Genomic DNA, 12,027 nt, shown 5'->3' with positions numbered 1-12,027 from the left:
ACAGAATAACAGAATTGGAAGGGACCTTGGAGGTCATCTAGTCCAACCCCCTAGGGGGCTCAAGAAGGAAACCCTATACCATTTCAAACAAATAGTTGTCCAATCTATTCTTAAAAACTTCCAGTGTTGGAGCATTCACAATTTCTGGAGGCAAACCGTTCCACTGATTAATTGTTTTAACTGTCAGGAAATTGTTCCTTAGTTCTAGGTTGCTTTTCTTGATTAGTTTCCATCCGTTGCTTCTTGTCCTGCCTTCAGGTGCTTTGGAGAATAGCTTGACTCCCTCTTTCTTGTGGCAGCCCCTCAAATATTGGAACACTGCTATCATGTCACCCTGAGTCCTTTTCACTAAACTAACCATACCCAATTCCTGCAATTATGTGTGGTTCACAACTCAGTATATTTGTAACTTTGAATGGTTGCTAAATGAATGGTTGCAAGTCAAGGATTACTTGTATCCCTTTGGAAGAAATGACATTGCAAAAGAAAGCTTGTTCTTAAGAAATTTTCTTTTCAGTAGGAATAGTTCTTGATAGATTTGCACTTAGCAAGGGAAAGAATAAAATACTATTTTGCATCATGCATTCTTGTCTCTTTTTTTTCTCTTTTGTTTCCAGAAAGTTCAGCAATACACAGTGATTGTTCAGGCCACCGATATGGAAGGAAACCTTAACTACGGTCTCTCGAACACAGCGACGGCAATCATTATGGTGACAGATGTGAACGACAACCCACCCGAATTCACTAGCAGCACCGTAAGTATCAATACATCAGCGCAATGATCTATGGACACACAACGTGTTTGTAATTCATGGACATTTGATATGACTTGTCTCTTGTTTGCTGGCTTGGCAGATAGGGAGCACTTGACAGATAATGGAGTAACGAAGGCTTTCAGCAAATAAAAATGGAGAGAGGCTGTGAAAAAATGATTCATGACCAAACACAGCTATCTGGCTTCCACTTTGTTCTGAGGCAATGAAAAATGGCGGGCAGGGGCCAGCAGAGGGATAGCGCTAAAAAATATCACAGCCTTTGCTTCTCCGTGACAAGAGTTGATTCTTCCTCTCAGGGTGTTTCCACGGAAGACATCTTCTCTTTTGCACTATGTGTGTAAATGGCTGAAGCTTGGTAATGCAAGTTATTAAAACGCCAGGCCAAAGCAAAGCATAACAGCTTTAGCCAAGGGAAGCTTTACTTCGTATTGTACAGATTTGGGAGAACCAATATGATCTACGGTTGTGGCTCAGTCAGCTTACTTCAAGATGCACGTCGAAACGTGAGCCAGTTGAATAGCTTGTCTCCCGAAGGTGCACAGAGGGCATGGAGATTTCCAGAAATTATAATACACAAAATCTTTATTTGTTCATATAGCCACCCAACTCACTCATGGTGACTTTGGATGGCTTACAGAAGTAAAACTCCAAATACAAAACTCAGTGAAACCTCACCACCCCTCTGGTGATAACAATCGAACAAACCACATGAGGGGTTCCATATCATGCTGGGGTTCCCAGGCCTGCTGGCAAAACCAGGTCTTTAGGGCCTCAGGAAAGATTATCAAAGTGGGGGACAATCTTTTCTTTGCAGGCATGATATTCTACAGGGAAGGAGCTACCACATAGAAGGCCCTTCTTCTTGGTCCCATTAGATGTAGTAGAATAATAATAGAATTTACCACAACTGAGCCTAAAATTTCCGTTGCTTAATGAGACAGTTGTTAAGTGAATTTTGCCCCATGTTATGATCTTTCTTGCCACAGTTGTTAAGTGAATCGCTGCAGTTGTTAAATTAGTAATATGGTTCTTAAATGAATCTGGCTACCCCAATGACTTTGTCTAATCACATGATCCTGTTGAAAGAAAAATCTTCATCAGAGTCCAGTCCAAGCCAGGAATAAATAAAATGGAGACTGCTTTAGAAAGAAGGCTGTAGTTTATTGAAGAGCAGAGCCAGACTAGAAATGTGGGTCTGGGAAAGCTGACCACATGTAGCTGGGAGTGGTGGGTTTGAATACCTTCTTGGGCTTTTGTGTTTGAAGATGTTCCTGTGGCATGAACTTTGACCTGAGGTTCAGTGTGCCCTTCTGGTATTGTGATGTCGGTGGGTTAATCCTATTGTGTCTTAAAGGCCATGTCCTGCTTTCCTGGGGCTGTGGCTAATGGCTACTTCCTGTGTTGGATTTCTTGGGTGAGGGGTTGCTGGTTCTAATTCTATCACTCTGCTGTTGTTAGCTGTCAGTTTTGCTGCAAGGATTTCAAAATATTTTGTTTTAAATGGGTTTTGCAGGCAGTATTTGCTCATGAATGGGGCCTCAGACCTTCTGAATGGGATTATCAAAGCTGCATTTCTACAGACCTGGCTTCTGTCTAGTTTCTGCTTGGGGCTGTTAAGAAAAACTGGGCCTGCTTTTCTGCCTTTAAGATCCTTTGGGGAACTATAATATTCTGTCTTTTTTAATATTCCCCAAAATATTTCCTTCTCGGGGGGGGGGGCTGACCTCCCACAATCCCAAAACATTGCAACTGTCATAAATATGAGTCAGTTGCCAAGTGTCTGAATTTTGATCACGTGACTACGGGGATGCTGCAATGGTTGTAAGTATGAAAAATGGTCATAAGTCACTTTTTTCAGTGCACTTGTACTGTCACTAAATGGACTCTTGTAAGTTGAGGATTACCTGCACATTTGAAATGTGAGAAGCCTTTATCTTCTGATACCTCCGAAAATAATATCCTTTCTGAGTCACTTTTTCAGTGCCCTTGTAACTTTGAATGGTCACTAAATGAACTGTTGTAACTTGACGACTAGCTGTTTTTTGATATAAAACTTCCCACAACTACCATGAAGGAAGATTGGCCTTTGGAAATTATGGAAGAACTTTCCCTTCTGAGAAGAAAGAACACTCCAGAGAATGGCAGTGTTAGAAATTCTGTTTATATAAAGCACCACAGAGCAAACAAAGAGTATAGTCACCATGTGTTTTACTCCTCAACTATATTACTTCCTCAACAGGAAACTCTACTTGGCACAAAAGAGAATATACCATAGATCCAAACTTGTAAATGCTGCCATCTACTGGTTGAATATTACTGTCAATGTTGCATAGAAATATATTCCAACAATGAATTCTAACAGGTAGAATGTTCTATGATGGGAACAAAGTTGTGCACACAATACCTTCTAAAAGTAGTACTTCAATGCTCTAAATAACCCTGTCACCTCACTGGCTCTTACTATGGAGAGTAAAAGCTTTTCTTTTGTGTCACCTCTCCTGACTCTGAACTTCCTTGAGTGTCTAGTCTAATGCACGCAGTAGTTGGAAGGTGAGAGGACAAGCAGTTTCAAATGACAGGTTAGCAAGTATCAAAGGAGTTTCCTTTCTACTTTTATTTGAGTGAAATGTGGTGACATCTAGTGGTTGTGATTTTTTTCATATTTACTGTCATTTGTACATTCTTGTCAAAGCTACCGCACTAATATATAAAAGTTAAAATGTTTATCAAGGGTCTGTGGAAATCCATCTACTTCTTCGGTGAAACAAAAGGAAAGTTTACTCTTGCTAATATTTGAAGGGAGGGAAGGAGGGAGGGAGAGAGGGAGGAAGGAAGGAAAGGAAGGAAGGGAGGGAGGGAGGAAGGAAGGAAGGAAGGAAGGAAGGAAGGAAGGAAGGAAGGAAGGAAGGAAGGATGGATCTACAGAATTAAAAATGACAATTTATATCAAATGTACAAACGCTAGTGTTACTCATAGGACTGTATGAATTTAAATAATGGTTGTCTCTCAGAAAACAATGAAATATTTTTAACATGAATTTTACTGCTTTCAGTGTAAAATGTACAGCTAATTATTTCAAATATTGAAAATCTGAAGTCTCGTCTATGGTATTTTGAGACACTTTATTCCATTGTCCCAGCCCCTAAAGATCCCTGTCTTTCTCAATTCAATTATTTACTTTCCATAGAAAATATCTTGCCTGATCAAGCCATGCTTGATTTTTGCATGCAAGGGATAACGGAAGACTGGGTTCCACCATCAGAATGACACCAAATAAATTTCCTAGGAATACATTACACGATGCACTTCAGCTTCTCGATTCAATGGAACACAATAGCATTCTCCAAATACCTGAAAACCTACCACAGAGAAAAGGGCAGGCCCTGTTCCTTGCTGCCACAGGGACCCCCTTAAAATTAAAGATTTTGGTTGAAGGTTCATACAAAATTTCTTTCCTATAAGGGCAGTTAAGTAATAAAATCACTTATAAGGATGTGAATTCTGTCCTGTTGGACATTTTCAAGCAAAGGATGGACAGTCATCTGCTAGAGATTCAGTAGGTACAACTAGTCGTCTACATATGACAATTGAGCCCAAAATATCTGTTGATAAGTGAAACATTTGTTAAGTGATTCTTCTCCCATTTTACCACTTTTCTTGCCACAGTCATTAAGTGAATAACTGCAATTATTAAGTTAGGAACACGATTATTAAGTGAATCTGGCTTCCCCATTGATTTTGCTTGTGAGAAGGTTGCAAAAGGTGATCACATGACCACCGGGACATTGCAGCCGTCATAAATATGAGTCAGTTGCCGAGCATCCAAATTTTGATTATGTGACCATGCTGCAACAGTTGTAAAGTGTGAAAAACTATCCTAAGTCCCTTTTTTCAGTGCCGTAATAAATTTGAACACTCACTAAATTAACTGTTGTACTTTGAGGACTACCTGTATACATGCTTTCACTGAGAAGGACTTTGGACTAGATTCTGCAAGACGTTCTACAGACAATTATCCGGGTTGGTAGAGAACTTACCTGCACTGAGAAGAGAATATGGCTTAAGTCTTTAGACTAATATGGGATATTATCATGTAAGGCGCTAATACGTTCAACTTTTTACTTTTCTCTGGACTAAAAATGCAGAGATAATCTTCTAAATAATGAATTCCTGTCATGTATCAATGCGTCCCAGCACACAAGACTGGCAGTTCTATGCTCGTATTGTTTTGTTATTCTTGAAGCAAATAATGCAAGTATTAAAACCGTAAGGAAAACATAGGAAGCCTTTAGAAACTAAATATTATCATTGGACAAGCAGCTGTAGAATGGAATTTTGAAGCAGAAGCTCAACAGGTCAATAGGTCTAACCAGGATGGAGACCATCTGAGAAGGCTGGCTTGATTTTCATGATTAAAAAAAAAACATTCACGATATAAATATGCAAAATTAATAGAAAAGCAAAGGTAATTTTGAGTGCCAGAATGGACAGTGCTAGACTTGGTCAATTCTTCTTGCAAATTAATGGATCAACACTCTGACCTTGCCAGTTGGCTTCATACAAAGGCAATGAGGGAAGCCTTGGTATGATCACACTTGGAATATTGCATCCAGTTTTGTTTGCCATAATATAAAAAAAGATGCTGAGACTCTAGAACAACGGTTCTCAACCTGTGAGTCACGACCCCATTTGGGGTTGAACGACCATTTCACGGGGGTCGCCAAATAACGCAGTCCGCCATTTTTTCCCCTTTTCCTTAGCTGTGCTACTCCCTTTTACTCTATTGGCTTTTGAAAGCCAATAGAATAGACTCTCTTGAATAGAGTCTAATTCTATTGGCTTTCAAAAGCCAATAGGAATTGTCCAGGCTGTCTCTGCTCTGCTGAGCCCGTCAAAAGTCCCATTCTGCAAACGGTGCTGCAAGTTGTCTGCAGCGAAGGCGAGCTGTCTGGAAATTTCCACCCCTCCCTACTGAGCAACTACTAAAAATGTAAGTAAAAGAGGGCCACGGGTGGGAGGTGGGAGGCCGGCAGGCGCAGGGAGGGTTTCTGGCACACGTGGGGCCCGACGGGTGCTTTACCTCCCTTGGGCTGGGCTAGCTGGTGGCCCAGCCAGTGGTCGGCCTGCTTCGTCTCTGCCGCTTGCCAGCTACGCCTCAGCCGGCGCAGGGGGCGGCACCACGCATGCGTGGCGCTCCCGGGCAGGGAAAGTCCTCGACTTACAACCGGTTGGGTAGTCCTCGACTTACAACCGGTTGGGTAGTCCTCGACTTACGACCGGTTGGGGTCGTGGCATTAAAAAGGTTGAGAACCACTGCTCTAGAAAGAGTGCAGAGAGGAGCAACAAAGATGATTAGGGGACTGGAGGCTAAAACTTATAAAGAACGATTGTTGCAATTGAGCTTGGTTTATTGTGCCAAGAGCTAGATGGTGATTTAAAATATTTGTGCCCCTGAGTTGCACCAGAGAAGATGCCACCCAAACAATGGCAAGACATTGTTATATCTGGAGTGCTGCCAGAAAGAAAAGAAATCAAGAACTCAAGTTTGGCACTAAAGCACCCGAAAGCGTCTCTCATCGTGTTCTTAAATTACCTGTCAATCACAAAAGGTAGTTGGAGACTTAATAGTTTTAGGATAAAAATGTATTGCAAAAGGACATAACCATGCACTGCTACTACAGTCTGTGTGTTCCACAGCAGGAATTAATGCTTCAGTTCAAAGGAGGATGACAGCAAAGGAAATTGGAGGACCAGAGGCATCCTTGGAGGGTCAGAAAAGTCAATATGGCAATTATAGCCACATAACAGAAGCCTTGTTCATTTTTTCATGTGTTGTGCATGCAGCATAAATTAAGAAAAGGACCATCCAATCAAATATACAGTCATCTTGATATTTGTGACCCATCCAAGGTGACATTAACTGGGAAGAACGTACCATGGTATATGGATTAATTTCCCCATATATACTTGATTATATACAGGTGGACCCCAACGTATAACCTTTCATTTAGTGACCATTTGAAGTTACAACAGCACTGGAAAAAAGTGACTTGTGACTGTTTTTCATTCTTACAACTATTGCAGCATCCCCGTGGTCACATGATCAAAATTCGGACGCTCATCAGCTGGTTCGTATTTATGACGGTTGCACTGTCCCTGGGCCATGTGATCACATTTTGCGACATTCTGATGAGCAAAGTCAGTGAGGAAGCCAGAGTCACTTAACAGCTGTATTATTAAGTGAACAACTGCAGTGATTCACTTAATAACTGAGGCAAGAAAGGTCATAAAATGAGGCAAAACTCACTTCACAATGGGTCTTGCTTAACCGTGGAAATTTTGGACTATCCGTATATTCTTTTCACTGAGGAAATATAATATCAGCACAGATTCTGGGTCTAGATTATTGTCTTGGGTACGATTATAAATAGATCTGGGGAAATAATTTAAATATTTCCTAATCGGAGGAAGGGACAGCTCCTCATAAAGGCCACAGTGCTAAATCAGAAATTCTGCAATCGAGAACAATCCATTTAAGGAACAGTCTCTGAGCAGTGATTCTGCCCATGACTGATAATTTTGACAGAAATGATTGCCTGACTGAAGCAGCAAGTTTAGTCATATCCCCACAGCTGTTTATCAAATAGAAAGTTAGCCTGCATAAGAAAGATAAAGAACTAATTATCTTATTACATAAATCTGTGCATATATATATATATATATATATATATATATATATATATATATATATATATCTTGCAATCTGTGATGCTCAAAGAATTAAACCAGCTCAGAATTCATTTCTACCAACTTCTAATGAGCAACATATTAAATCCTGTCTGCGCAATTATTTTCTTTAAAAGAAAATGTTTAACTTTGTTTATAGCTTACCTCTTTTATGAGAAACAGCTAATGCTGGATTTCATTACTTAGGGATAGTTTACTTTGGGGGGGGGGGAATATGATCAAATGTTGCTTATACGTAAAAGACATAAAAATAATAATAATGAGTCAGGATCTGTGCTATACAGGTAGTACTTGACCTACAATAAGGTGACCAACTTTTTTACAATGAAAGAGGACACAAATAAATTGAAGAAAAAATATTGTAAATAAAAGAAACATTTTATTCATTGCAACAATACAGAATACACTATAATATAATAAATGCATAATAAAAAACATTTGTAACAATAACATTTTATATTATAATTATGCTTACATGCCGCGCCCCTGCCTGCAGCTGCCCCACCGTGTAGAGCGGGCCCCGTGCCTCCCAAAGCACCAGCTGCACCAGCTCTGGCCCCGGGGGGGGCAGCCCGCTGACACGCCCTGCCTGCAGCCTCCCCGCCAGCACCACTACTCACCCTGCATAGCCCCATGTAGAGCAGGCCCCGCGGCTCCCACAGCATGGGGGGCAGCCGGCCACTGCCGCTCCTCACACCCCCACCTGCAGCAGCCTCGCCCACAGCCATTATCGCCCTAGCAGGGCCGAAGATCAAGAGAAAGTTACTATGGCGTTGCTGCTCCAGTCTCCTCCAGGTATCTTCGGGACTAACTAGGAGATGGTGTAGTTGGGTAGCAGGAAGGGGTGCAAAGTTCCTGCCAATTCGCCTTCGCTGCAGACAACTTACATGTGCAAAGTTTGTCGGCCGGGTGTTTTGGCACACTCAGCAGCAATTCCTATTGGCTTTCGAAAGCCAATAGGGGGAATAGCACAGCTCATGCAAAAGTTGAAAAAAAACACCATCAAAAAAGGTGCCAGAACACTGTTCTGAGCGTTCTGTGAGAAAAAAAAAGCCCTGCAGATTAGTCTTCAAATATCGAAAAGGAGGACATGTAAGAGGACACTTTTTGACGGAGGACAGAACTCACAAAAGGAGGACTGTCCTCCCTAAAGGAGGATGGTTGGTCACCTTACCTACAAGCACCTGCTCAAGCAGGAGACCCCATACCATCCTGGTCAAATGGTTGTCAAATCTTTTCTTGAAAATCTCCAGTGATGGAGCACCCACAACTCCAGGAAGCAAGCTGTTCCGCTGATCAATCGTTCTTACTGTCAGGAAATTTCTCCTTAGTTCTATAGGTTGGTTCTCTCATTAACAGGTTTCCACCCATTACTCCTCAGGTGCTTTGGAGAATAAGTCAATCCCTACCCCTGTCCTAGGAGATGGTTACTAGCCATCTGTGGACACCCGTTTGAGGCAAACCAGTGTTTATTCGGAGAGAAGGGCATATCCATGCCCGTCGACGGTTCACATAAAGTCTATTTTTATCATATTCAATCAAGAACAATCAAGCAACCGGGAGGCGACGCCAACAAATTTGCATGATCAGACTTCTGTGTCTGAAATGTTAATTAAAAGTTAGCTTGAATCTGCCTACTGTGCAGAACTTTTTTCCCCGTTCCTTTTCTCTCCCTCCTCGCCTCTCTCTTTTCCAGTAGCCCACGTGAAGAAAAAATATTATGCAGTCAGGCTGAAGTGTTTGTGTGATTAGAAGAGAGGGTAGATTCTTGAAGAAGGAGGGAGGGAATAAAAACTCTGGCAATCAAGGCCTTTTTTTCCCCCCAAAGTAAAAAAGAAAAATGCTTGCCTGTTTGACTTCTCTGAGCCTTAGGAGGCCCCATTAAAAGCCACTTTAAATTTTGCCCTTTGGCACTGCTTTGAGGTAGTCCTGCGGAGCGCTAGAGCCAAAGCAAGAAAAGAGCTGCTTAAAAGCAACCCGGGGTGCAGACAACCATTTCTTCCCAGTTGCTGCTATGCTTAATCACCATTTGGACTTTCTTTAGTGAATCTGGGGGTAGAGGGATACCCATGCTGTCAGAAGGCTGTAGAGAGGGATTACGTTAAGGACCAAAGAGAAGAGCCACATAGTCATGTTCAAAGGCTGAATGATTCACGCTCCCTGATGCTTAAACAAAAAGGGAGGGAGGGAGGGAGGGAGAAAGGACGGAAGGAAGGAAGCTCAGTTGAGAAACTGTTACAATTGTCCAGTAAGTTCATAATTAAGCAAACACTTATGCACATGTCCATAGAATAAATAAACTAGGACAATTGAGCACTAGCAACATCAATTACTCACTATATTAATCTTTGTGTAATAACAAAATATACTTTAGTTGACATCTAAGCCCTCCAGTTCTATTCCATCTTCCCCCCCCCCCAACAATGCATGTGCGCACAACACATACCTCAAAGTAAAAACTAACCTAGTTTTCCACATGGCAGTTCCTGAACTGACCTATTTGATTGTGTTTGGTCAAATACAGCCAATGTTGACTTGATGGACTTCTGTCTTGCTTCGGTGAAGAGTTTTTTGTTCCTTTATTCATTTATTCACCCTTTCACTGGTTCTGTATGAGATCTTTCCATCAGGAGCTCAAGATAACAAACAGAGCAGTCTTTCTAGTCTTCTTCTGCCACAATGACTATTTAGAGTAAATTGTTGAGGAAGGAGGAGAACTGGCCTAACATCACAGAGGGAGCGTTCAAGGCCAATAGGCAACTGGAATCACCTTAACTGGAATCACCATTTTGGCACTCTGTCATGCATCCTGCTAACAGAATAGGCATGAGCAGGGAGGGAGAAAAGAAATAGGAAATGAAATCCAAGGTCCTTTCCAACCTTATTAATCTATGTTCTACGATCCCCCTTTCTCTTTGAATCTTAATTCTGAAGAGGCATCGATTCCAGAAGACACTCCAGAAACAGTCCTGACCAAAAAAAAAAAGGTATTCAACCCTGATATATCAGTCTGTAGTGAGAAAAAGGCTGGGAATCTGTGGTGTGATAAAAAAATAAGCAAAACATTGGCTTGCATCAGCTCCAGAGTTTGCTATTGACAGTGTAACAGCTGAGTACAGCTTGAAAACATGTCATTGGAGGCATCTAAACTTCCTTTTTCCAGTGTTGGTTGAAGGGAAATTAGAAGGTGCTGCCAACTGAGGGCTGTTCTCTTCTCTTTCCAAGCACCTGGTTGGGAGACAGAGGCAGTCTTTTGGAAAGGGCCTACGCTAAGTCTTATCTTTCCTTGAAATGTACCGTCTAGTAGACAAAGCCCTGTGTAGAAATGCTACCTTACAAGAGAAATTGACAGCCTTTAGGAATTCTTCGCCTGGATCTGATCCTTTTCAAACAGATGGTACTGATTAAGAAAAAAGAAAGAAAACAAGTGTTTGGATGATTCCCAGATTTTTTTTTTGAGCTATCTTGGCCCAAACCTTTATCTTTGATTAATTTTCTTGCATTGTCATTGTTAATAGAGGTCAACGCTGCCCCAGCGCTGACCAGTTACAGGTGAATGGTTGCTGATTAAAACATTTAGAACACCTCGTAATTTCTGTAGCATCCGTACAAAATAACAGCACGTCTCCGGCTCCAAAATCATCTTTGTTTGCATCAGTTTTGTCACTTTAGGGGAAGGACTGTAGCTTTGATAGAGCACGTCTTTGGCACACAGACGTTCCAGATGGAATATTTTGTGCAGAGCAAAAAGAAACCACTTGTTTATCTTTGTTGCCTGTGTTAGTGAGGAGGGTTACAGGAGGTGGGGAATGTGATATGAAATGAATGGGGCTGGGATTTTTGTTTCAGGGGGCTATTTTTCTCTTGGATTTGCATGTTTATTCAGCGTGAAAGCCCAATTCAAGACAGCAGGAAACTGCTGTGCTTAAATCAGATGCTGAGAGAAAGGTAGTTCTCGAAGTATGACTGCAATTGAGGTCCAAATTTCCATTGCTAAGCAAATCAGTTGTTAAGTGAGTTTTGCCCCCATTTTGTGATCTTTTTGCCACCATTGTTAAGCAAATCCATGCAGCTGTTAAGTAAATCATACGGTCATTAAGCAAATCTGACTTACCTTGCTTTCATACATTGGCTGGGAAGGTTACAAATGGAGATCACATGACCCTAGAACTGTGCAACTGTCATAAGTACATGCCAGTTGCCAAGTGCCCAAATTTTGATCATGTGACCATGGGGATGCTGCAAGGGTCATAAATGTGAAACCAGTCATGAATGCTTTTTCCAGTGCCATTGTAACTTTGGACACTCATTAAATAAATGTTTGTAAGTTGAGGACTACCTGTATTTGAGAGGCTGTGTATGGTGTGTTGGTGTTACGTTGTTCACTCCTCTCTACCTACTTGCTGCCAGCCACTGTGAGTCATCTAAAAAAAGTGCAGAGAAGAACAACAAGAATGATTAGGGGGCTAAAGGCTAAAACACACAAAGGAGGGTTACAGACAT

At 41.5% G+C, this 12,027-nt stretch overlaps 1 protein-coding gene across 1 annotated transcript in view; it reads left to right on the top strand.

The window, feature by feature from the left end:
• Window positions 1-12,027, top strand: part of CDH4 (cadherin 4) — a 929,395-nt gene that overhangs the window by 847,038 nt on the left and 70,330 nt on the right. The window contains exon 8 of the mRNA XM_039346507.1: window positions 618-755. Coding sequence (XP_039202441.1) covers window positions 618-755 — 138 coding nt within the window. The remainder of the gene's footprint in view (window positions 1-617; window positions 756-12,027) is intronic.

Source organism: Crotalus tigris, unplaced genomic scaffold, assembly GCF_016545835.1.
Source record: "Crotalus tigris isolate CLP2741 ecotype Arizona unplaced genomic scaffold, ASM1654583v1 scf7180000017999.2816498, whole genome shotgun sequence".
NCBI lineage: Eukaryota > Metazoa > Chordata > Lepidosauria > Squamata > Viperidae > Crotalus > Crotalus tigris.
Note: the sequence above shows the minus strand (reverse complement) of the source record. Positions and strands in the feature narration are given on the sequence as shown.